The sequence below is a fragment of the Stegodyphus dumicola genome, chromosome 2 (genome assembly GCF_044657685.1).
Source record: "Stegodyphus dumicola isolate Sdum_Otavi_A_Nest chromosome 2, ASM4465768v1".
NCBI lineage: Eukaryota > Metazoa > Arthropoda > Arachnida > Araneae > Eresidae > Stegodyphus > Stegodyphus dumicola.
The window spans coordinates 133,721,385-133,748,936 of NC_140769.1; the positions used below are offsets into that span (position 1 = coordinate 133,721,385).

Here is a 27,552-nt window from a genome sequence, read left to right on the forward strand (position 1 = left end):
GATTTTGCTATAGAATGTTTGTTCAGGAATGGTGCATTGAGGTGGTACAAGGTATTTTGAACAGTAAGTAAAAGTGTTTTGTTACCATAAATCATCATTCCTCTTGCAAAACTGGAATGGTGTACATCACTACACAAAATTGGAGCTTACCAGCATGTATTTTACATGTAGAACAGCTGCTCCTTATCTGTCTATTGTCCTGTAGATAAAATGCATATTGGCAAGGCCCATGTTTGTGTAGCCATGCATACTGCTTGAAATTCACTTGAGAAAGGGTGATTTTAGCCAACAGAATGCTTTACTTGTCCCCTCTACTGACTCAATGCACTATTTCTGTGCAAACATCCCATCATATGTATAATTTGCTTATTTCTGTTTTCTCAGTCTGCTTTTATATTTTCGCTTGTATAATCAATCTATTTGCCTTTACAAATATTGTCATTACACAAAACTTAAAATGTCAATTTACCTTCTAAGTGCCTCATTAATAATCAGTTCTTGGAGGAAAGTATTTGGCTCAAAGTAAGATCTTGATATTGGAAACATTTGTCGGGAGTCTCGAAAAATTTTATTTTTGTTAAGTTGCATCATATTATGCTGCCAAGTACTTACTGTCTACTACTTCAGCAAGTGTTTCCACTGCAAAAATATTGCACTACCTCACACTCTTGACTGAAAATCCATGGGTTACTAGTTTGATATCATAGTTTATTTAAATATACTACATTGCCCTGCAGTGTTTTGACAATTGGTAACTGTAACCAGCGACAAATTGCAGTGATGCATTGCACTCAATTTTCATTTAAAAATTTTAATTTGCCGCTACACACTCATTGGTTACTGATGCAGGGTAATAACTGTCAACTTGTGTAGATCACCAGAGAGTGACTTTGGTGTACTTCTGTTTAATTTTAAAATGTAACTCAATTTCTGCACCCTTACATGCAAATTATTTAATTGGTCACCGGCCTATGAAACTGTGGCTATGAAACTGTAGGTCACAGCAGACAACAACCTTGATGTGCATATATATGTCTGACAATATAATTACAAAATTTAATCTAATTGCAGTGCCCCTTTCCATATTTGATTCTCTGTCTGATTAGCAGCAACCAAATTACTGAACAGCAAGGAATTATGTCCTTCAGATTAATTTTATTTAAAAGATTTATCTAAATTTACTGCTGTGTCCAGTCATGGTTGATTGGCCTGTGGTTGACTGCCGTCTACAGTCAGTCTGCATGTTTCTTTTACACACTTTGGCAGACATTGAAGTATTTTAAATTAATATTGTTTTTAAAATTTCTCTAAATTAACTGCACTGCTCCACATTGATTATTCATTAGTTGACCTTAGAAGGTACTAGAAGGTAAATTGACATTTTATGTTTTGTGTAATGACAATATTTGTAAAGGTGCTATAGCTCACTGATGATCAGTAACCTTACTAACATTAATGTCCTTCCATTTAACTTTAGTTGATTTTTTTTTTTTTTTTTTTTTTCCCTTCTTAGTCAGTCCAAAGGGGCAATTTGCCAAGAAGGACTTTGGTTTTGGCATTTTGCGTTGAAATGTCAGTTAACTTTTCACATTATTGCCACGGAATATTAGAGCCCTGTGTTATATTTAAGGAAATTAAATAATGAAGAATCTGCATAAATGTATGTATGCATCTTGCTTTGTGATAAAACAATGGTACCTAGAGTCATCAACATTTTGAATAACGTACATTTCCACCCGAATATTGGCATCTGGAAGCCCAAATTTGGAATTTATTTTATTATCTATTTCATATTTTGTAAAACTTTAACGAATTTTTGGTTAACAAACTCAACAATTTAATAGCAAGTGGTGGCAACACTGTATGGAAAAAGAAAAAGAAAAAGCTTTAAGATTTTTATTTTTACCTTTCCCCCCCCTTTTTTTTTAGTCCAAAGGGGTTTTGTCCCTGAAAATTCTGTGAAATGTTTCTACTAACCCTGTTAAAACATTCAGTTTTAATTTTTAGTTAAAGTATTCTGAATATGCCTTAATTTCTTTAGTTTGTAACATACTTTATATTAAAATGTTATTAAGTTTCAATCTATTTTAGTTTAGAAAAATATAACTAATTTTCTAAAATAAAGTTATATATAAATTATTATAGGCTCTGGTTGGAGAAAAGCCTATTACGAAATCTACTGAAAATGAATTTGAAAATGTGCAAGATAGTAATCGTAGTCGAAAAAGAAGAAGCAGCAGTCACAGTCCAAGAAGAAGACATAAGCACAACAAACGTCACAGGTGGTTTCTTCTATTTGCAATATAATCTTGTTTGTATTTTACAGGGTTAGAGTGACACTTGCAATCCGAATTAGATCAAAATTCTAAATTCTCAAAAAGTTTATTTATTTATTTATTTTATTCATATCTTATAATGATAGTTTCTTGTATTTTTCCACTCCTTGGTTTTATTATGTGTTTATATATGTATAACTGACATTTTTTCTTTTTAAATTGCATGCTTTCATTCTATTTCAGTAATTTAGATGAACATTCTTAAGAATCATGTATAAACTCATTGAGTTTAAATTTCTTTTGCTAAAGCTTTAGATAAATATAATTTTTACATACTGGTGAGTTTAAATCTTGTGCTCAACTGTGCATTTGTGATTTCAGTTTCAAGTTTTTGATTGATTGATTGATTGACTGTGAAGTTTCGAAATAGTCTTTGTGGTATATAAAAGGATTGTTAAATTGGTTACTGTCTAAAAATTTTTATTACGAGACTTTATGATTTGGAAATAATGACTGAACTAAGAGGATCATTGTCATCAAAACAGACAAAAAAGTAAAAGAAAGAATAGAAAATAGATTTATTATATAAATATCTTATAATACAGGCATTAGGTGATTAAATTTCAGGTACTTTGAGCAGAAGAAATGTATAGAAATCAATATCATGTTTAGCCATTATGCTCCTGTAATCAGTTCTACAGTGCTGGGCACAGAGTGGAATATACTTTGGATGTCACCTTGGTTTGTCTTAGTTCATGAGGTTTCACTTTGCTGGAGTTATCAGCTGTAGATATTATTGATGATTTTGTACAACAGTCTGTATATAACCATGGACTAAGCTTGGTCATTTTGTGAACAAGCTTAGTCAGAAGCAGAAAGGGAGCATGGTGGCTACTGGGAAAATATATGCCTTGAATTTCTTGTGTAATTGTGCAGTGTTTTGTTCATAAGTGGCTCCGAAGAGTCCCTGAAGTTACAGGATAACTGCAATTATGTAGTAGTTCTGAGAAATAATGCAGGCTAGTCAGAGTAATGAATATATTTAGTAGAAGAGTAACTCATATACAATGGGAGCCTCTACCGTAGTTGTAGGGGCTAGATAGGTGTGAAAATGTGAAACACAAGGCTCCCAGAATCATTCTTTATTATGCTATAAAGGCACAGCACCATGGTGCTATGTGCAGAAGGAGATAGCATACCATTTGTGAGTCTGTATTGTTCAATACACTATTGCAACTGATGATGTCTGTGCTATGGGATTAAGTTGGCATTGCAAACAGTTTGTGATTCTGCAAATGATGCCATGCCATAACTCACATACTTATTCTTGTAACACACATCCTTATTCCTAAGCTAGGTGCAGCAGATGCGTTATTTCCTCTGACATTTGTATATTGAGTCATGCAATGTGCAATGTTGCAACCTGGTTTCATTGATTTTGCATTTGCATGTGTCTAATGGGCATGTTTCAACCACTACATGAATAAAATAATCTGCAGTCAATGTTCAATGCAGATCTGTTATGATCGAATTTGACAGTATGTTGATCTTGAGCTCTGCCGTCGTATTCTTGTTCACTTAGAACTTTTAATCTGATAAACAAAGAACAAACATGATTCCTCTTTTATAGTGCTTGTAGGTGACATTACTGGTACTCGGGAGGTAGGTGCACATACATGGGACAGCTAAGGGCTATGTAGGGAATTGAAAAGTTTGACAGTTATTCTGTTATTCAGAATTGGATAGCTTTTTGAACTCCGTGTTTTTGTTCTTTTTTCAAATTTGAGACCTTCACATTGAATTGCACATTTTACTGCTCTTTATAAATGATTCAAAAACATGAAATAAACTATTACATCCTTTTTAGAATTGCAACCATTTTTCGTATGTTCATTTGAAGAGAACCTCTTTCCGTGTACTTTTCTTGTTGAGAGCACTAGGAAATCATATGTCGTAAAGTCTAAGACAAGCCTCTGCAGCCTATGAACAGCAGGTCACTGATTGACTCACTAGAGTACCAGAAATAAAGTATTAGATATAAAAATAAATTGTGAAATAAATATCAATTGAGCATTTGAAGAATAATAAAAGATAACAATAATATTTTTGTTTGATTACAAAGTTGCTGTAATGAAGATGCATTTTTACTTCCTTGTAAACAGTAAAGGAAGTGTTATAATCACGGAAAGTTTCAGGTACAGTCAAAAGTCTTTAATCCAGACTTGTCGGGTTTTCGGCGATTCCGGATTATTGGTTTTTTCGGATTATAGATCATCAATTTAAATCTGGTAAGATGCCATGCAGAAATTATAAAATTAAAAATATGAAACCGTAATTTATGAAATAAAGAGCAGTTATGATCTAAAGAGTATCAAAATTTAAAAAAAAAAAAAAAAAAAAAAAAGCTTAATATTTATTTGTTTACTTTATTAAACATTTCTTTCAACGTGCGCATGCGTAAAGCATACATTACGCATAGTTGAAATTAGAAAATTGCAACCAGAAAACTATTTGATGTGTATTTTTAATATTTATAATGACAAGGAATTTGATTTAAATCATATCAAAGACAGAGTACATCGAGATGAAATACTACATTTAGTAAGGAATTATAAGTGGAATAAAATAAAAACATCTGCCCTGAAGATAAGGATAGTGCTCACAGATCAACTTCCAGTTCAATGCCCCCCTCAGATTTCAGAATGGTTAGAGAAACAAAGGAGCATTTATCCATTTTTTGCAGCAATTCCACTTTTTGTTTGATGGACATCAAAACATTCTTTCCCTTTGTAGATCCTTTGGCAGCTCCAGCATCGGAAATTCTGTTTGACATAATCGAAAGTTCCAACTTACTTTTATAAAATTGCTCTAACAGTCTGCAAAAAATAGTAAGCCAGATCCAATTCGAAGATTAAGAAACAACGCAATCTGCAACATTAACTGAAATAGATAATTAGATAATTTTAGCTTAGCTTATACCGTCCATTATACATTAAACGCGCATGCATAAACATATTATGCGCATGTGTAAACATATTATGCACATGTGTAAAGGTATTACGCGCATGTGTCTACGCATTTTGTGTTGACGCATGCACAGAACGTTTGTAGCTTTGAGGTCCGGATTAGCGACTTTTGACTATATATATAAAACAAATAATTAGTATAGACATAGAAGAGGGACTCATATCCGTTGGCAGACTCTACCATAGGTATAGAAAAAGCAAAAGAGAGATTATTTCAAGGTATGTGGAAAGAAAAGTATGTAATCGAAAATGGGGACAAAGTGATATGCACTTTATGCACAGATGTAATTACTACTACAACTTACAATATTGAGCAGCACTTCTTTAGAACATAAAATTATCAATGAAATGCTAAATGAAGAAAAATCTGAATACATTGCTAAATGTGTACTAAATTTTGGAAAACAAAATAAATTTTTAGTGATTTTTGTTACCAGCTAGTCACATTACATCAGCCAGCTGTATGGCATCTTAGCATTGGTACCAATGGAAATTGTTTACAAGTGGCAAATGTTTGAAAAACACATTTATAATTTTGTTCTGAGCACTTATTTAATGACTTAAAATAAAAAACAAATGATTGAAAGAATTAAAGAAATACCATTGCCAGCTAGAACAATTCAGCGTTGCATTGAAGTTTTGAGCAAATATTACAACAGGACAGGTTAAAAATACAGACAAACATGGTGAACAGGTTAAAAATGGTTTATCCAGTAATGCTCTTGAAAGTATCAATGTAAATAATATGGCCAGGCATGTAATTGTTATTACAGTACAAAGTCCGTAATCTGGACTCGTCAGGACTTCCAGGGTTCGCAGCGGTCCTTACAAGTGCTTATAAGTCCTTATATTTGAAAATAAAATATAAAGGCCCTTATAGGTGCTTACTTTTCCGGAAATTTAATACAGTCTGTTGAAAATTAGAATCAGAAATACCCCAGATTAGTAAGTCTTTCTTTTCCTTTATTTAGTTCTTCTTTCTCCTAATACCGACAGGTGTTGATTCCAATTGCGTAATATCACATATGGAAGAATTATGCCGCACGTATTGCGCAATAACGTTTGCGGTATTTTGCATTGATAATTAATTTTGATGTTCAGTCTGAGATTTGTTTATGAACACTTAAAAGAGTTTTACTGTGCTTTCTAAGCAGAATATTTCTCAGTTCCGTTGGTTTTTATATGATGCACATATCGAAATGTCAAAATCATTTATTTAGCCGAGAAATCTAAAGAACGGCTACTATCTCCCCCACTCCTCTTTTTCCTGTTACTATCTGGAATATTCGATAATTTCCGAGTATACGGGTTAGTTAAGCTTTTACTGTTAAATGAGACTGCATGAAGCAATTTCCCATCTTCTGATTTCAGAAATGTGCCTCTTTTTTATTTAAATTACTTTGCTTGGAATATATGTTATGGGAAAATTGTTATGCAATGAAAATTTAGAAAATGTTCAGAATTTTGATTTAAGTTAAATTATTTAAATATTAATATGAGTAGAAAAATAAATTACATTTATTATTAGGTGCCAAACGAATACAATTAATATGGCTTATTATTATTTATTTTCTATATTTTCAACTGAAATATCATCATTAAATTTTGTAATATAGTTTAGTTCTGCATAGTTTCCCCCCCCCCTTTCATTGTAAACTAATTCTGTAAATTGAACTGTCATTTAAAATTAAAAAAAAAAAGTTAATTGTTTTCCATTGTTGAGGTAATGCTCATTCTCTTAATAAATATTGCATTGCTCATATTTTAAATTACAAGTCTAATTTTTCTTTTAAGGTTATGCAGTTGTGTATAATGTAATTAGACATGTGCTTATTTTTTCCTTAAAATGTGCTTGAAAAGTGCTTATAGATGCTTATTTTTTTAACTAAAATGTGGCTATGAACCCTGACTTCGGCGATTCCGGATTAGAGGTTTTTCCGGATTATAGATCATCAATTTTAAATCTGGTAAGGATGACATGCAGAAATTATACAATTAAAATATGAAACCGTAATTTATGAAATAAAGAGCAATTATGATCTAAAGGGTATCAAAATTAACAAAAAAAAGCTTAATATTTATTTTTTACTTTATTAAACATTTCTTTCAATGTAAGTTGTTTAAGTTGCTTTGTTTTTTGTGCTAATACTTTGTCTTTAATTCTAGAAACAGACATAATTTCTTGTTTAGTTTCAAAGTTCCACTGTTCAAGTCCTGTAATTGCTGTGTTGAGGATACTGACTAACTTGTCAATTGAAATTTTTTCATTTTCAATAATCTCTCTGTCACTTTCTTCACTATCGGAAATGGTATTTTCTGGATCTAGAACCATACTACAGATTTAGCCGTTCGTTAATTGATTGATGATTGGGGCATTGTTGTCGCAATGAAAAGCTGTTATATCATCTTCATTTATTACCGCTTCTCCACATTTCTTTACAAAATCCAATAACTGGAAAATTTCAGCTTTAGTTTGCAATATACAAAAACCTTCAAATTCACGTCTATCATCTTCATCGTCCTCCCATGATCTTGCAATGCTCCACACAGCAGATTTTATGCTATAAAATTTCAAAAAGTCTTGAACAGTCTTGCCATTTCAGAAGTCAAACAACAAAAATCAGCGTTATATTTACAAAATCACAGGACTAGTTTCGAAGGCGGTTTTGCAGCTGAGGATGGTGGTTTGGTTAAAACCATCGAAACTAGTCCTGTAAAAATTTTGTAAATATAATGCTGATTTTTGTTGCTTGACTTCTGAATTAGTATTTATTCGGCGTGTTATTGTGTCTTAGTCTTGCCATTTTTCAAGGAATTTAACATAGATTTTAAAAATGATAATTTTATATTTCCCATATCCATAGGCTGAATGATAGACATACAATTTGGAGGGAAGAATAATACGGATACATTATCTTTCACTAAAACTGTAAAGTATGCGCCGAACAGTTATCAACAATCGGGACTATTTTTGAATCATCAGTTAAAGCAACCAAATTCCAATGTCGCCGAGCCCTCAGGTATAAAATGACTTTCAAACCAGTCATTCATCAATGCTTGTGTCATATTATTTGCACGATATATAATGGGGGAAATAGTTACTCCTTTAAATACTCGAGGTCGTGAATGTTTTCCAATTACGAAAAGTTTGCACTTGTGCCTTCCTGCAGCATTTGTGCACGCTAAAATTGTTAGTCTCGCTTTGGAATCTTTGACACCAGTTGGAGGCTTTTCTGTAGAGGTTGCCAAGGTATTTTGCGGTACATATTGCCAGAAAAGACCAGTTTCATCAGCATTGTAAATTTGTTCTGGAGATAATTGTTCACTAGTAATGAGTTCAATGAATTCATCTGCAAATTGTTCAGCAGCTTCAGTATCAGCTGAAGCTTTTTCACCTGAAATTTTTAATTGTCTTATAGCATGGCAATTTTTAAATTTGGTTTACCAACCTATCGAATATGTGCACTCAGTGTTTAAGTTCATTTCTTCATGAAATATTTTGGCTTGAGCCATTAGAATTGGACCCCTGAATGGCACGCCCTTGCTGCTATCTGACCCATTCAATTATCTCTTTGTCATGATTGTCACTTTTAGCATAACGAACCCTTTTTCTGTTATTCATTGCAAGTGAGGTGTCGGAATCCACAAAAAATTCAAAAAGTTCCTTTTTCTTTTTGTGTATTTCATATACAGTTGACTTTCCAATGTTATACTCCTCGCATAATTTTGAGACGGATATGCCTTTATCCATTTTTAACAGCAATTCCACTTTTTGTTTGATGGACATCAAAACGTGCTTTCGCTTTGTAGATCCTTTGGCAGCTCCAGAATTGGAAACTCTTTTTGAAATAATTGAAAGTTCAAGCTTAATTTTTATAAAATTGTTCTAAAAGTCTTCAAAAAATAATAAGCCGGATCCAATTAGAGGATTAAGGAACAGTGCAATCTGCAACATTAATTGAAATTGCTTAGAATCAGTAAAGATAATTTTACCCTAGCTTATACCGTCCATTATACATTAAACGTGCATGCATAAAGCATACAAAATAAATGTTTGTGGCTTTGAGGTTCGGGGTCCAGATAATGGAAGTCCAAATCACGGACTTTGCACTGTAGATATGTATGAATAAATAAGACGAAAATTCAATGAAGAACTTTGTAGTCTCATTTCTGTGAATGACACGACCAAAGATCAGTTAGTTGATAACCATTTCTAACAATGATGCCATATTTTTTGTCAAGTACAAGAGTTTACTAATTTAAAAATTGAGCAAACATTGGATTTAAAAAATAAATTATTTTCATTAACAGCTGATGATGCTCCAGCTACAAGAGGAAAAACTTTTGATTTTTGAAATTAATAGAAAAGAACATTGCTGCTCACTTTTACCATTTCATTATATCATATATGAAGAAAATTTATTTGCAAAAGCATCTGCATAACAACTTAAAGCTGCAATGGAAAAGTTTGTTAAAATCCTAAACATGATATAGCACAATCAGCATATGCTTCAAAGTAGTTTTGACAGAAATTGAATCGAAATATGGAGATTTCCTGTTACATTTTAAAAATATGGTTGTTAAGTCAAGGTAAATTTCTTAATGGATATGTAGAGTGTTTGGATGAGATACAAATATTTCTTTACCGAATGAGTGTAATCTTGCACTCTTACAAAAAATAGCTTATTCAGAAGTCAAACAACAAAAATCAGCGTTAATTTACAAAATTTTCACAGGACTAGTTTCCGATGGTTTTACCGAACCATCGAAACTAGTCCTGTGAAAATTTTGTAAATTAACGCTGATTTGACTTCTGAATTAGTATTTATTCGGCGTGTTATTGTGTCTTAATTAAAGAATAGCTTTTAAGACGTTTGTCCTAAACAGACATAATAAACCATTATAATGATTTTAACGTGTGACTTTGTAAGGTAAAGGTAATAATAATAGTAATTTTGAAAATGTATGAGGAATGGATGCACTTTACTTTAAAATTAATATTGCTTGAAACAGACTTGAAAAAGAAAGAATTTCGTTTCTTTCTTTTGCTTAGAGAGCAACATGAAAAAGAAATACTAAAAAGAGCTCTCTTAAAATATTCAAAAGTTGAATTTTGCCTTTAAAAGTGAATTTGGGAGTTTATTTCAAGTTTTTAAGAAGCATGGCAAAATGTGTATTTTTATAATAAAACCCATCAAAATAGAAGAAAATATTTTAAATTTGCAGTATTTTCAATATCTTAAAATTGACAATTTTAGTTTGGAAATGATTGATATTAAACATTCAGTGTTATGGACAAATAAATTTAAGACATTGCTGAAAGATTTGGAAAAATCAGAAGATTTTGATGTTTTCATGATATCAACATGTCAGGCATCACTTCCTACAAAGTTTTCATCTTTGAAAAGAGTTTGCTTTGCCACTTTGTCCTCATTCAATTCAACTTCTAAATGTGAACAAATACTTTCACATGTGTTATTTAAGTAAGAACAGGAGCAGCTTAACTACTGAAAATTCTAATGGTTGTATTCTTCTTAAGACAACCTACAATGAACCAGACTTTACTAAATTGATGTCAAATCATGGGAGTCATTGATACTGAAGAGAAAAAAAAATGTTTACATTTTAAATTGTAATTATTTTCACAATAAAATTTATTTTATTATTCACCAAAAAAGACTGTTTTAAAATAAGAAAATACTGACCAGCATCGTTTTAATATGCATATTTTAAAAGTCACAATTTCATATAGTGCCACAATAGCAGCATACAGCCAGGCAACGTTCTTCGGAAGGGGAAAAAGCATTATGTTTTAACAACTTCTTTTCTTTTTTAACCTTATGGCTTCATGCCAATGATTTTCAAGGTGTTTACAATAATCAATGTTCATTATGGGCCTGTAATTTTGTAGTTTTGGCATGCGTCATTGCAGTAGATAATCTGTAAAATGTGCTTTATCAATCACAAATATGTTACCACTTTGAACTGCCTGTGTTATTAAACCTGAAAAAGGGCTAAGTGTTTCATCATTGTATGCATACTGTAATATTTCAAGTGTTTTGTTAAGCATTTCCCAAATTTAATCCAAAATTCAATCACGTCTGTACCATATAATCATAGACATGTCTTCCTGACCTGCCACAACAAAATGTAATGGTTACTTGCACTTGCTAAATTTAAATGAAGGTTTTTAATGTCGAACTACTTTCTGAGATGTGGATGTTTAACCTTAACAAAACCCAGGATAGGGCTGCCATGTCTAATATTGGGGGGGAAAAAATAGGAGCAGTTGTTTTATTCCATCCTTGTTCCTTCTTTTATTTTGAACTAATTTCTGCTTTTTGAAGAAACCAGACATTTCTCAAGAAATGGAAGAAATTGCCAGCAAGCATAACTAAAGCATTAAAAGATTGTTAATTAAAAATGAGTAAAACAGTTGAAAAGGGTATTTTAGTTTAAATTTCTTCAATCTAAAAATAGAAGTTTAATTTCGTCTTTGTCAAATTCTTCTGTTGTAGTTGATATTATTGTTTTGGCAAATACAGTGATGGTCAAACAAAGAAAAAATTCAAGATCTATGGAATGGTTTTATCTCAGAAATCCTGTAAATAAGTAAAGATACTTTTAAGCAAATTCACTGCAATTTGAGAAACTTAAGTTGGCTTAGTTCTAGTTCTTCATTTCTTTTAACTTTTCTCCTATAGCTTGATTTTATTTGAACCAAATCTTCAGACTGAAAGATGATCTTTGTTACATAAAACAGTTTAATCATGTTATGTGCAGTCTAGAATGTGAAAAAAAATGGTTATATTAGTGGAATTGTATTTTTGAAATTTTTAAAAGTCCATGATTTTTCCCCCTTTTCTCCTGTCATATAAAATTATATTAAATATTTGAGTAAATCAATTTTGGCTACATTGGTATTGTATGCATTGTGAGATTTCTGAAGATTCATAACTAAAATATTATCTTTGTGAATTGTGCAATTTATGTTGCTTTATGTTTTTCATCAATACTTTCTTTAAGAGAAAAAAAAAATGTCATAAGTATTGCTAGGCTTATGACTGAAATAGAATACTATCTCAAAGTAAGATGTTCTTGAAAAATGGTATTAAGATATATGGTCATCCAAGTGCTTTCATTTCCCTTTTGGACTAAAACTTTTATCACCTATAATCACCATTCCATTAGTGATGTTACAAAGGTATTTTGCCTTTTTTTTTTTTTTTTTCCAATTTAACAGTTTGTTTTCTCTGCCGGGTAGGATGTAGAAAATATTACTTACAATAAAACTATTTATGTATTAAAATGTGGCTCAGTTAATCATTCTTTTAGCTGTTTTTTGTAAAAGACACAAAGATTGTAATTTGTGTTATTTTGATTTTGAATTGTTTGTATCTGAATTAATTTTTCAGATTTTTTCACAACTTTAATGAGATTTTTTAATTCCCTTTATTTCTTTCTAAATATTTATGAAACAATTTTACCAAATTTGAATCCTAGCCACAACATTTGGTGACTAATATTTCATATTTTTTCAAAATTCTGTTATGTGTTTACTTGCAGTTGTAAAATACATGTTTATAAAAAATCAAGAATTTAGCTACACTATACTTCTATTTCTGCATTGGGCCAATCTAAGTAATAGTGCTGGTAAAATGATTTTTTAAAAGAGTCTTTTTATATTTATTTTCTAGATCTCGTTCAAGGGAGCGTAGGGATGAATCTCGCCACCATTCAAAAGGTAGAGAAAAGGAATCTTATTCTCACCATAGCAAAGACAGGCATAGATCCAGCAACAGAGACAGTAAAAGGTGACTGCATAGCCAGTGTATGCAGATTTGTAACGCTCAGAATTTGAACACTCATTGTGTAAATGAGGATTGTAATAATTTTGTATACATTGGGGGAAAAAAAATTAGTTTGTAAATAAATCTTGTACTAAATCTATTTTTAAAGTTGCATTTTTGTCGTATTAATCTTTTTGAAGATCACTTTTTGTCTAAATTTTTACGGTGTAATGTCTCAGACCTCTAAAGAAATTTTATCTATCCCACAGATACACTTCCTGTAAATTAAATAGCATTATTATGATAAGAATTCAAAGAAAGAAATTTGGGATTTTAATGGTTCTGAGTCCAGTTTTACATAATTTTCATTATCAAAAAGAAACATGGGTAATGCCTCGGAAAATCTAGACATGGTGCTGTCTATATCTGGGAATACATGTTAACAGTTTTTTTCTGTAGCTGAATATTAATAAATCTATGAAAAGAACCAGATTGCTGATGAATATCTGCAATTTCCAATGAAGGTATTTTCTCCAGGTTTACAAACTTTTTGAAAATCAAAACACAGACTGTAACTGTTTTTCAATTTTACAATAAAAAAAGTGTTTTAGTGGGAAGGTTACATAAATCTGGCCCTGTTCTTAAAAGAACAGGGCCGGATTTATGTAAATTCTGGAAGAAGCCGTTCACTTGATAAATTTGTATGTTTTCGTCTGAAAAATACCCTAACATATATCGTGTACAATCTTATCATTTTGGAAGTTGACTCTCTCTCTCGTAGCAAAGTGACTAAAACAAAAAATAGCACTGAGATGCAGAGTGCACTTAAGGCCCGTTTACAACTAGAGGAACCTTAAGCCCAAGAAATGCTTGCAAAGTTCATGGCTCCATTAAAGGGTGAAAAAGTTACTCACTTTCTTTTAAAAATATGTACACATTTAAACAAACAGCCTTGGCAATAACATTATTAAAAACATCAAGAGTTAAATATTTTCTTAGAATATGAAACAAATACTATTAAAAAGCTGTCAAGTTCCCACATTCATTTCTTAGGCTCAGTATTCCACTGATGTAAACAAACCTTTAGAGTTGCTGAAAACGATTTGCTAACTGTTGATATGAATGCTGACAACCTGTTCTCGAGGAGTATAAAAGTGAATCTTTCAGAAACGGTGTATAACAAAAAAGATAATGTTTGTTTTGTGCCTCATTTTACTTCAAAAGATTTCCAAAATCCAGAGCTAAATTTCCGAATCTAAAGAGTAGATTAAGAAATCTTCCTTTGGATCTAACATTCTTGTTAGCCGAAGAGAGAAATAATTAGAGTAATACAAATTGGTCAATCAATTTCATCGAGGATACGTGTGTATTTCAAGTACACTCAGGGTAATTAACATTTGTAAAAAACAAATTGTACCTTTTAAGTCAATCAAATAGTAAAATTCTTATTAATCATCTTAATTATACAACTTTGCATTGAAGTGACAATTTTATTTAGAATCAGAAACTGAAATTTTGTAAAGATGTGCATTTCCTTATTCTACATGTAATGGGATGTTTAACAATATACTATTATATATGTGATTTCAAATGCATGTAATAGTCTTTAATATAATTTTTTAAAACAGGATGTGCCCTGTTTTCTACATTAGTATTTTTCATATTTTGTTTTTTATTGTCCTAATTTTCATTTTAATATTTAGTACACCTTTCCTTCGAAAAGTTATAAATTCAGTTTGTGGAAAGTATGCGAGATATTAATTTTTAAGAGTCAAGTTTCATTATTAATTCATCTAGTTAATAAATTTTTAAAAAGACCTGTAAAAAATGTGTCAGGCATTCTGTGACGTTAGCATTTTGTAAAGCTGAATGAGAATTAGTGTCGTACTATAAATTAAAATAATAACAGGAATTTAATATGAATTATTAAAACATATCAGAGGTTTTAATACTGTTAAATAGTGCTTTATTATATGGAATATTAGTCATATAGAAAGCCTGTCTAGAGAAAAAAATAATACTTAAAATGGTATTAACGCCACCGCAGCAGAAGTTGGGCTACTGTGCCAATAAAGAGCAATCCTGTTGTTTGCATGCAGTTATCTTTTTTATTCCTTTTTGCCTTGTTGTTTGCTGATTTTTTACGCCATTTTTAGTGCTATGAAAATGCGTCTTTGGGATTTGCCAAACACAAAAGAAGATGCAATTTTATTTTTTCAGGAGGAAAATATTTTACTAAAAAAAAACGAAAATTTACCACTTCACATGATATGAAAGTTTATTTTGGTAAATGTACATTTTGGAAATACAATTTAAGACAGTGTGATCAGCAAGTGGGACTTGGAAGCAGAATTCCATTGTGTTTAGCTTTGAGATTCATATACTGCTGGTGTGAGGAGTTGACATCGATTAAATGTTGTGAAAAACAACTTGATTTATGGAATAAAACTGTTATAGATTGTAACAATTACATGCATGAATTATGTGTCTTGGATATGGAGACTGAACCAAACAAGAAGGTAGATGGACCAGATTGCATTGTGGAAATTCATGAAAGTTTGTTTACTAAGTGGTAAAAATAATTGTGGTCGAGTATTATCCGAACAGTGGGTGTTTGGCGGTATATGTAGAGAAACAAAAGATTCGTTTGCTGTCACTGTTCTTAATAAAACTGGCTCTACCCTTCTTACTAAAATTATTAAAATCATTGCACATGGTAGCACAATTTATTCTGACTGTTGGAAAGGTTACTAAACAAATAGGAAGGATTTCTACATGCTAAAGTTAATTATAAATACAATTTTATTGATCCTGATACAGGAGTTCATACACAAACAGTTGAGAGACTGTGTTGCAGTGCTAAATGGAGGAACAAGAGACGGGGGGACGGCGAGATCATTTAGAATCTTGTTAAGCAGAGTTCATATGCCGACAGAATCAGGTCAAAGAAAATAGAGACTATTTTGAATCTATTCTTAACTCTATATCGGCCCATTTTCTACCGAAATCCAATTGACTACTTTGATTTTAAATAAAGTGTTTTAATTTATGATTTATCGGAAAAGTTTTAGTTGTAGATTGGCGGCACTTAAAAACCGCCAAATCTGCAGCTGCGGTGGCTTTAATACAGAAGTACCCTTAAAATATACAAGAAGTATAGTGCTATAAAATTTTAAACAGTATTTTCTTGTTTGCTGAAATCTTCAGTATGTCTTCTGTTATGCTATTATTGGCTCTTAACTCCAAATTAATCTTTATAATTAGAACTCCATTTCTTTAAATAATTTTAATTCAAAAATAATCTTTATTAATGTTCTTAGCAACCGTAAACAGTTTTTTGAGAGCAACAAAACTGAATTATCTTTTCATTGCTATTCCAAAAACAAATGAAACGATATTAACCATTATTTAAAATTTTTGTTTTACTCCCTTTACTCCTTAACTAAAATACGGTTGAGTATATTATTATCTTCATGACACACTATTTACAAAAAATATTATAGGTATATGTAAATGCTAATCTCGAAATCGCACAGGGGGCTTTATCGTCCATCCTATATGCGACTTTTTTGCAGGAAATTTTTTTAATTTTAGGAGGTAAATCTGTTGGAGGTTTGACAGGTTGTCTTATTGACATTGATTGCTTCGTAGTTACGTCTGGTAATTGCAAGATATATTCAGGCTTTAATCTATCAATGGATACTATAACATCTTTGTACTTGATTTTTACAATAAAATATTTTTCTTTTCTTTCAACCACTTGAAAAAGACCATTCTAAGGATGTTCTAATTGCTTTTTAACGCTATCTTTGCAAATAAACGTGATGTTTTTAAGTCTTTAGAGACGAATATTTTTTTGACATATTTATCGGATACTGTTCTTGGTCCAATTTGTTCCATACGTTTTTTAGCTGCTTGACAAAAATACCAGGTGGTGTAGGAGTTGTACTATCTTCGAAAAATTCTCCAGGTAATTGTATATTTTGTCTATAAACCATTTGAGCTGTGGTGTATGCGGAGTCTTCTTGCACAGCTGTGCATAGGCCAAGAAGAACAGTTGGAAGTGTTTTACTCCAGGCCAGGCTATTGTGTGCCATAAGTGTGGTCTTGAGAGATCAACGGAGGCGCTCGACCTTCTCATCAGCTTGGTGATGGTAAGCCATTGCATATTGCAATTTTATTCCACACATTTTTGATACGTTGTTGAAAAACTGTGAACTAAACTGTGCTCCATGATCTGTGACTAGGCAACATTGCGTACCAAATCTTGAAATCCAGTTACAATAAAATGCTTTGGTTACAATGATAACCGGTCAGTGCAAGTCAGGCAGTAAATATTCCCATTTGATGGTGGTAGGGGTCCAATGAGAGACCTCTCATCATGCATGTCAAACAATCTTTCTGAAGGCAGTCGAAAATAGCCGAAACTTGATTTTGTTTTTCGATGAATTTTACTTTTTTGGCAAGTCATGCAAGATCGAGTCCAAAGCTGCTTATCTTTACGGTTACGGATACTTGGCTAAATAAATTTAGACGATAAGAGCTTTACAGATGACTTAATGCTAGGATGGGCTGCATTATGCATTTGATGAAATATTTTCTTGCAATAACTGTTAGGAATATATGGTCTGATATTATTCGTTGAAGTACTGCTTGAATTTCAGAGAAATTGCTGATGTTTTGTGATTTTGCAATTCTTTATCCATAATTTGTTCATCTGCAATTTCATCTAGTCGATCAAAGAAATTTCTTCAATTCTAGATAAAGTATCTGCAAGATATTGTCTCAACTTTATATGTGATGTCTGTCTGTTGAAAATTGAGAGATGTTTTGTAAATGTCTAAGTTGACGAGGTGATGCTTTTTCTGCTTTTGTTTAAATACAAAGGTTATGGGTTTATGATCTGTGAATATTTTAAATGTTCTTCCTATGTCCTGCTGAACTACATTTACATGTTTAAACTTAAAAGACGGATTCCATTACATATATAAAAAAGCTTTAATTTATTTTCCCTTGATGAGTTCGAAATTAGAATTTCAATAAAAGAAGATTAATTATTATTTTTATATTTTTTATCTTGTATTTTTTCCCCTTTTGCTTTTCATTTTTATGTTTAGAATTTGTACTACTATAAATTCTTATTTTAATTTTGATATGTTTTGATTTTGTGTTAAACCCCTTTTACACGATTGTTAATATTAATATAGTTGAGGAATAGCCTTGATTTGACTTCAATTTACTTTTAACGTAATCTTTAAGTATATATAGATAATAGAATTCGTTTTCTTTTAAGTTTTTAAGGGCCCCCTACCTATATGGTGCAGTAACACAATTCTCTGTATGACGCAGATAGGAGGCCCTTGGAAGCACCTGAAATAGCTAAATTCAAGTGTTTGCAAAAGTTAAAATTCCAGCATTCGACTATGAAATAATAACTTCATGACCTACCTCAGTTTAGGGATAGCAGAGAGGAAAATAGGAAAAGTTTCTTTGTATTCCTTAGTCTCAAATCTGAAAATTATTAAAGGCGACCCCCAAAGGAAAGGTTTCTCCTTTTGCAATCCCAAATCAAAAAGCGGTGGAAGTGGAAATTGATTGTAACTATTTATTATAAAGTATATTAATTTGTTTCTGTATAATTCGAATTATGATTGAATAATCAGTAGACATATTTTCTAAGTATAAATCAAAGAAGTAACTAAGCAGGATTCTGTACTTTGGAATGAACTTTGCAAGTTAAGAGAAATTGTGGTGTATTATTTGCAGTTCGTAATTTTCATAATATGTCATTCCGAGTAGCGTTTAATTTTGTTCATATATTGAATCTCTTACTAGCTTTTCCATTAAACGCAAGTCCAAAAATCAGTCCTAATATTGAATTTGAAATTGTATTTATTAATGTGAATTATTCTTAGAATTTAATATAATATTTATTTCGTTGGTTCGCTATAAACGGTGTATAACTTTTCAAATTGTTGCCACCAAATAACCTCACCCTGTATTATTTTTAAAGAAATTAAATAAGAATCTGCATGTTTGAATGTATAGTTCTCACAATGTAAAAAACGATGGTACTTGCAACCTGTGCGGTCGCACCAAGGGGCAAGGTAAAGGCAGAAACATTTTAAATGTAGAAGCGCGATTGACATTACAAAATGGCAAAGTTAAAGGCGGATCGATTTTTTTTCCTCTGTTTTTTGCATTAATAAGCTGAAGGGAGAATTCGTAAGTATCAATTGATAACTCCAGAATACATGCTTTTCTTTCTTAAGGACATAAAATCATTAACGTAAGATGAGCAGTTGTGGTATGAAAGGACTTTGCCCCACCCCCATGTCGAAATGCTGTTCTAAGGAAACGCTAAGAATTTATGACACCACATTTGGAAAGGAGGGATTTCCCGTTCGGCTTAGGAATCTTTGAATGAATTCAAGGTCCGAAAAAAAGGGGGGAAGTTTTACGACAGGCTACGAACACACAGATGCTCAAACATTAAGCGGCCAAATATTTCAGTTAATTTCCGGCGAAATGAAAAATGTTTCATTAAATTTATCGAAATTCATTACTTTTTCACTCATGGCGGTAGGAAATGGGAATGGATGAATGTTTTTACTTGAAATAATGAGTAAATAAATACTTATCCAATTTTTCATATAAAATTTTCAAAATATTCGCACATTGCAGATAAAATGCAGGTTAGGAATTCTTTCAAATCCCTAATCGAGAATTAAATCTGAAAGCACAGAACTCATTTGAGGATTTACTTGATTTGCTTTATAAAAGAGAAGAACTGAAGTGTTTCTTAACCTGTAAATTGCCGATCTATCAAAAATTCACACTTATCTGTAAAAGATAATTCTGAAGACATTAAATTTGTTTTGAAAGTAATATATTAATCTCTCTTCGTTTGAAAAAAAATATGATAAATTACAATTTTTTTTAACAACGTGAAACATTTAAGCGTATAATTGAGTAATGCGCAATAATTTGTACGTTATTTAAACGGAATTGAATTGAATTATTATATAATAATAAAGTACTCGACTATTTGCCCAAGGGGAAGAACGCCTTCATGGATTACTTTCTAATCGTTGTTTGAAATGAAATTTTACAATTTACTTTACTTTTGCTCTTAATTTACTTTCCACAGCATTCAGTACATGAAATCATCAATAATAATATAATAATGAAAATAAAAATGGCATCACACAACTAAAAGTATATACTACTTCGTAAATTTTGATAAATTAATTACTGAAAATATTAAACATATCAATGGCAGCATTGCCCTAATAGTTTTAAGTTGCATTTTATCATCTGAAAGAACGCGAATTACATTGCTATTTTCACTGCACAAACGAATGGAATATTTCAGAAAAGAATGCTCCCCCGTTATTGCAATATTTCAATAATTTTTGCAAATTAAAAAAAATTAATTAACACGTTTTAATAGTAAATGATGCGATTTTCACTCATAAAATCCCTTTATACATTATTCTCCTTCATTTCGGCACCACTGCATAACTTTTCTAAGTCATAAATAGCTTCCATTAACATACGTTCCAATACATTATATTTATTTTTTATATTTTTGTCATTAATAAATTAATGATTAAGATAAAAAAAAAATTGATACTGCTTAATTAATAAGCAATGTAAAGAGTGGAAATCTGAGGTCATTAATTTCTGAGACATAAATAGCTTTCTAAGACGCAAATAAAACAACAGTAATCATAAATATTAATGCTCCTAAAATAAATTCGCTTTTCCCAACTGATTTTTGCTTTCTGATCCACCTGGGGTAAAACAAACCTATTTTCATAAATGAAGTTTTGCGCATTTCTCTTGTTCTTGCAAAACTTGTTTCATACAATTTTATTTTTACTAATTATGAAGAAACTTTCTACTTGTTTCCTAAACAAATATTTATGTGTACTACTTTTAGAATACATGCGACAGAGTGCGAATACTCATCTTCAAATATACGTTAGTATCAATAAGCTTAACTCCAAATTGTTAAACATTTCTAGGACCTTGAAACTTGGAAGGGAATAGTCATATTTTGCAACAGTGGTTATTTAAATTTAGATTAATTTTAAAATTTCCATTTCGTATTACAGAATCATTTTCAAAGCTCTTTGGATGCATATCAATAAAATTTGTTTCTACCTGTTTATGATTTCATCGTAAACTTGCGAAGAATTTCCTAAAAATATTCGAATATCCATAATTTTTACTGTTAAATATTTAATAATTATACATTAACTGAAATACATTTATAGTACAGAGGAAATGTAAAAAGATATTGCAGGTGATGTATTATGTATCATTGGAATATGACAATAATAATAGTACAATTTGACTGAAGGAAAAAAAAAAAAAAAAAACAGATGTTTTAGCGTTTTAAAAGGGAAATGGACAATGGACATCTTTACAGTAAAGTCTTGGATGAAAGTTTTCCTGTGACTCAACTTGGGGAGACACTGGAAATTTATAGTGGAGGCGGGGTCCCTTTCTTCGTTAAACAGCTGCATTGGAGTGTGAAACACTACCCCCTCAAGTATACGTATTGTAAATTGGCTGATGACTCAGAACAGTAAACTGAACTTAAACTTGCTCTTATTCTAATGCCATTTCTCTAGTCTATGGCGAGAACAAACAGAAGTTTTTCTTTAAAATTAAATTTCAAAGTGATCTCAAATATAATTCTTCATTATAAAGGTAAGTTATTGATTTGTAATATCTATATTAATGATAAACTAAATTCTTTTAATTTAAAACTTTCTAAACCTTCAATTCAGCTAAACGTTTAATCCATTTATCTGAAAAATCCAAAATTATCACCATTAAAAATGCAAATGTCTGCTAATATTAATAACGTATTGTTATATTAACATGAAATATTTTTATGATAAATATGAAATATAAATATAATCTATGTTTCCATACATTAAGAAACATAAACACGTCCTGCGCTATAGTGCAGGATCGATCAACCCATCAATCGGCTCGACAATCGAAAATCAATCGACTTGAATGGAGCTCATCAGCATCTAACAAGCATTTCTGTTAATATGCAAGATATGAGAAACAAGTTTGAAGACATTATGAAAGAAGCTGAGTTTATTGCAAATAAATGGGACATAGAAACTAAATTTGAAAAATAAAAGAGAAATAAAGAACTTTAAACACTGTCATTGTTAACAAATACGGAAATTATTAATAATGTTTCAAAAATACAGAAAACATATAAAGGAGACTTGCACTTGAAGTACAACTTTTATTATTTATAAATACTTTCAGAACAGAAATCCAAAATTTGAAATCCTTTAAGGATTTAGTTTAATTAGCAATGGTAAAATATTATGACATGACAAGTAGTTATTCGGGAGTGTGCAGTTTACTTATATTGTATTTATCATTACCTGTAACCACAGCCATGAGTGTGGGGTCATTTTCACTACTGAAACTAATAAAAACATATTTAAGAAACATATATAAGAAACAGCATGACACAAGATCGGTTGTCAAACCTTTCACTATTGAGCGTTGAAGCTGAGATGGCTGAGTAAATGGACGTCCAATTACTAATAAATAATTTTGCGGAAATGAAGGTTAGGAGACTCAAATTTTAAAAGAAGGATTTTTTTCTTTATGATGAATTTTGGCCACCAATGTTATCATAACACTTATTGAGGGAGGAAAAAATTAGAGAAGAAGAGCAGTATGGACTGAGGAAAATGAAAAAGAAACAGTAAAAAACTTTATCATTCTTTTAGAATTTTTTACAAAAATCATGTATTTAAGTAGTTTAGTGTACCAAAAGGTTTTTAAAAAGACAGAAAAAAACTTTACCATACATATTTTCTGCAAAAATTGTATGTTCAAATAGTTTTCTTTATGAAGTTTATGATAAATATGTTTTATATTTAACAAATGTATCATTTACATTATAAAAGCTCTTATTTATTACTTGTATATTATTGCATAAATCATATTCGAAAGGTAGGGTACGAACTGCGCCAAATTTGATATCACAGAGTACTATACATTAAATAATAATAATACCCTTTCTGTACGTTTATCAATTATCTTGTCTGTCAGTTTATAATATAACTAATTATTTATAAGTTTGCTAACTTAAGCGAAAAAAAATTAGATATGCGATAGGCGCAAATTTTATATAGAAATTTAAAACATTAGTATGTAAAACTTCTTGGATTTTATATAAAAATCTCCGCAAATCTAGAAATTCTACCTTTTCTTAATGCTATACGTCGACATGTTCCTTTTTTTATATAGATTTATTAATTTATTATCAGTATGCATCTCAGTCAAAGGAGAGAAAAATCTGTGTCTCGCACTCACACAAAAAGTCTTAAGTAACTGAATTAAAATCATCTGACGTCAAATACCCAGACTAAAGCAAATTTTCATTTTCCCAGTTGGTCAAGGGAAATTATTTTTTCCTTTTTATTCTTTCTTCATGTTATGTACTTTTCAACTGGTTCCCTAAGAAAGTGCTTTTATTTTTTAACAATTAATCCAGATGTGATAAAAATCATCATGAAAACATTGGCTCCTGGAATCCTTGAAATTTTTAAAAACTTTTCGCGGTTTTTTTTTTTCTTAATTTTTTATTTTTAAGCACATTAAATTTATTGGGAAAGGGGCCCATGAAAATTTTTTGCATAGGGGCCCAAGAGTTCTAGTTACGCCACTGCAGGTTAGCATACCTTATCTTCAACATCTATATATAATGACAGAGGTAGATTATGATTCGGAAATGATAAGTGTGTTGTATCGGTTAAATCATCTTTGCATTGCTGAAATTGTTCCTTAGCTTCATCTGTCCATTGAATGTTCCGTGCTCCTTGAAGGTAATCATGTAGGTGAGATTGGTTTTTTAATGCATTTTTTAAGTATCTCCGATAAAAATTAATAAGGCCTAAGAATGTTCTGAGTTCGTGAACGGAAGTTTGTAATTAATAGTTTGGACTTTGTTAGGTAAAGTTTGTGGTCCTCGAGGAGTAATTAAATAACAATTCTATTTCTTGTATGCCAAAGATGAATTTTGGAACGTTAATGCAGAGTTCATAGTCATTTAATCATTCAAACACTAGCTTCAAATTGATTCTGTATTGTTCCTCACTAGCAGATGCTATCAGAATGTCATCTAATAGGGAAAAACGAAATTTAGACCAGAAAGAACTGTATTTGAAATCTTTGAAACGTTGCTGGTGCATTTCTCAAACCAAAGCTCATTACATTAAATTCATATAATCCAAAAGGAGTAATAATAGCAGTTTCATATCTGTCTTCGGAAATAAGCACTTGATAGTAAATAAATCTATTTTGAAATAAATATTTGTACCTTTTAAAATATGATTGAAGTCCTCAATCCTAGGACTAAGATATCTATCAGGAACTGTTCTATCGTTTAGCTGTCTATAATCTCCACATGGGCGAACAATACCACCTTTTTTTAAGCACCTCATGATGAGGACTTGCCAATTGAGAACTTGAGGTCTTATTATGTTATTATCCAACATGAGTTGGAACTCTTGCTTAACTACTGCAAGCTTTTGATGATCCAACTGTCTTGCTTTAGAATGCACAGGTTAATCATGTGTTATAATATGATGTTGAACGTTATGTTTTAAACATGAAGAACAAATTTAGTTTGCATAAGTCTGCGCATTGCTTTGAAAGAGTATGACATTTTTTTGAATGGTTTACTGTGATGATGTCTCTATTTTCAAAGATGGAAGCAACTTCACTAATTATCTTTAGTTGAGTTACTCCATCAGTCAGTTTCTGGCCATGCAAAAAAATTGTTGATTTAAATTTGTTAAAAAAATCAGCTCCTAAAAGACCTTTATAATTTTCGCCACTATAAATAGAAACTGGAATTCACGCCCAAGTCCCGAATCAAGTATTAACCTTTTTATACCATGTATTTCAAGTTCGGTACCTTTTTTCATTTCGGTGATTCGCTGCATACAAACTTGTGATACGGAATTGTTTGTCCTGAGTTGACGCGAGTAAAATGCTAATGCCTGCACCACTATCCACTAAGAAGAACATTTTTGATTTTTTATCTCTTATAAATGGACGAAACTGGCTGGAACATTATCGACAGTAAATCTTGCTGACATCTCTACCGCTCATTGTTGTTTCTCTGATTGGATGACCTATCAGTTTACTAACTGCACGACTGAGTACATTTATTCTGATGACATTTATTATCAAAACGGGAATGATAAAAACAATATTTTCCTTTAGAATTAAATCGTCTCTTAGAAATACTGCGATGCCGGACTGCTCCTATCGTCTGCCGGACTGAGAGTTGTTTCTAAATCGTGGTCTCGGTATATGATATGATAAACAGTCATTTGGGCAATTCGTTGTTCAAGGGACTGAATTTTCATTACCAGTTCTACACCAGCTGTTGATACAACATAAATCTCATTACAAGATGATAAATGAAATTTTATCAGCCTTGATCGCCAACTTGGGTAATTCTTCGTCGCTAACAAGTATTACACATAGAATTCGGCAATTTCTCCAACCATAACGTTTTGATTAATTTTCGGACAAATCCGATGTTGCAACAGATTTTAATTTTTGTAATAATTGACTTGGTTTCAAGTTGCCTAAATCAATACCTGTAATAAGTTTTTTAATTCGAGTACTTTCACCTTCCTTTATATAAATCCAGAAGCCTTGTTTTGGATTCTGAATATTTCGTAGCCGAATTACTTGTTACGATATCCCAGATGTTCTCATATTTAACTACATAGTATCCCACACGTAACTGCGATAGTTAAATTATATTTTCCCCGAAACAATTCCACTTACCTTAAACTGTCCCTCAACTTGAAAAAAATCAGATTTCTGGGCGATCAATTCAAAATGGAGGAAGCTTAACACTTACTTTGCACAGTTCGTGTGTAGTATCTTCCCCAGTTTTATCTTCTTCAGCCATATTCACTTTAAAATCAAAATTCCGGGTTACCAATTCCGAGTTCTTGACTCCAAATTAATCTTTATTATTAGAACCCCGTTTCTTTAAATAACTTTAATCCACATTTTTTTATTCAAAAATAATCTTTAATAAAGCTCTTAGCAACCATAGGCAGGTTTTGTTTAGAATTACAAAACTGAATAATCTGTTTGTTGCTATTCCAGAAACAGCAAAAACAAATAGAGCGATATTAGCCATTATTTAAAATTTCTGTATAAGATACAACATTATCATTCCTTTGGAAGAGTTAAAGATATTATAAACAACTCTCAGCACAAGTCTATTTGACTAATACTCTGTACTAAGCAGAGTTGATTGTTAAGTTGGTGTTCATTCGACGTCGTAGACCAAGGAGGTAGTAGACTGACAGACAGACAGACAGACAAAGTAGACAGATGTCTTTTGTTGCACCCGCTAAGTCTTTCTGCACCGATGGGCGAAAAATCAAGCATAGGTGCGAAGGAAAGGTATATAGAAAGGGGGGCAATTTCGTATTTCAGAGGAGAGTAAAAAGGAACTTCGTATATTTTATACGAGTTCGAAAGGCCAGGAAGAAAAGATGGGACAAAATAAAGTAAAAAATAAATGGCCCAAAAGTAATGGAGAGGAAAAAAATTTTTATTTATAATTAAAAAAAAGGGCCTATAGAAAGAAAAGGAAAGGAAGTAAGAGAATTTTGTTAAAAAAAAAAAAAAAAAAAAAAAAACACGATTGTGTTCATGAGTGTAGTCAAAGTTGTTATCATTTACATTAAATACAGTCTTCCAGGTGTGTGTAATGAGTGTGTTTTGTAAAGCTGAATAGAGGTAAAGATGGGGAAAATTAATAATAAAATAATAAATTTTGGGGGTCCAGTCACATAACAGTATAAGTCAAGTTTAGAAGCTAACTTTTGCTATAACAAGGAAACTAAAATTTAAAATTTTTTAAATTTAAACTTTTATTTTTTTACATGGAAACCAATATTAGCCTCTACCTTGAGACACAGTAACAGAAGACACATAAGATCAAGATACATATAATATCATGCAAAGTTATACATTAAACTAAGTAACATCATCTATTGCGGTTTCCAACATATTTATATATTCAGAAAACACCATCAGATAAAATCATAAATCCAAAACAAGGTGAGAACATATCAGCAAAAATAAATAAGTAAATAAATTACGGAGTTTTTTTATTATTATTATTAATTAATTTTTTTTAAAAAATAAGCATTTTATTTATTTATTAAGTTAATGGTCATAATTTATTATATGTGTACTATTTTATCAATTTGAGGCGCACTGTATTAATATATGCTTTTAATTTAAATAGATAGGAAATATAGATTAAAGGAGCAAAAACTACGACTCTGTACATTCATTGAGGCCCGAGATCGTGTTTTTAGCTCTCGAGACATTTCTCAAAGGGGCCCCAATGGGTAGGGC

At 31.2% G+C, this 27,552-nt stretch overlaps 1 protein-coding gene and 1 long non-coding RNA gene across 5 annotated transcripts in view; one reads left to right on the plus strand and one right to left on the minus strand.

Moving 5' to 3' along the window:
* Positions 1 to 13,252, plus strand: part of LOC118192771 (putative RNA-binding protein Luc7-like 2) — an 89,780-nt gene extending 76,528 nt beyond the window's left edge. For all 4 annotated transcript variants that reach the window (XM_035363786.2, XM_035363784.2, XM_035363783.2 and 1 more), the window contains 2 exons: positions 2,146 to 2,282; positions 13,000 to 13,252. In XM_035363786.2, coding sequence (XP_035219677.1) covers positions 2,146 to 2,282; positions 13,000 to 13,120 — 258 coding nt within the window. In that variant the 3' untranslated portion in view covers positions 13,121 to 13,252. The remainder of the gene's footprint in view (positions 1 to 2,145; positions 2,283 to 12,999) is intronic.
* On the minus strand, positions 2,831 to 26,723 carry LOC146998581 (uncharacterized). Its single transcript, XR_015039560.1, has 2 exons — positions 26,030 to 26,723; positions 2,831 to 4,285 (listed from the first exon to the last, which is right to left on the minus strand). It is a non-coding gene; the product is annotated as an uncharacterized LOC146998581 (long non-coding RNA).
* Between the last annotated feature and the right edge of the window lie 829 nt (positions 26,724 to 27,552).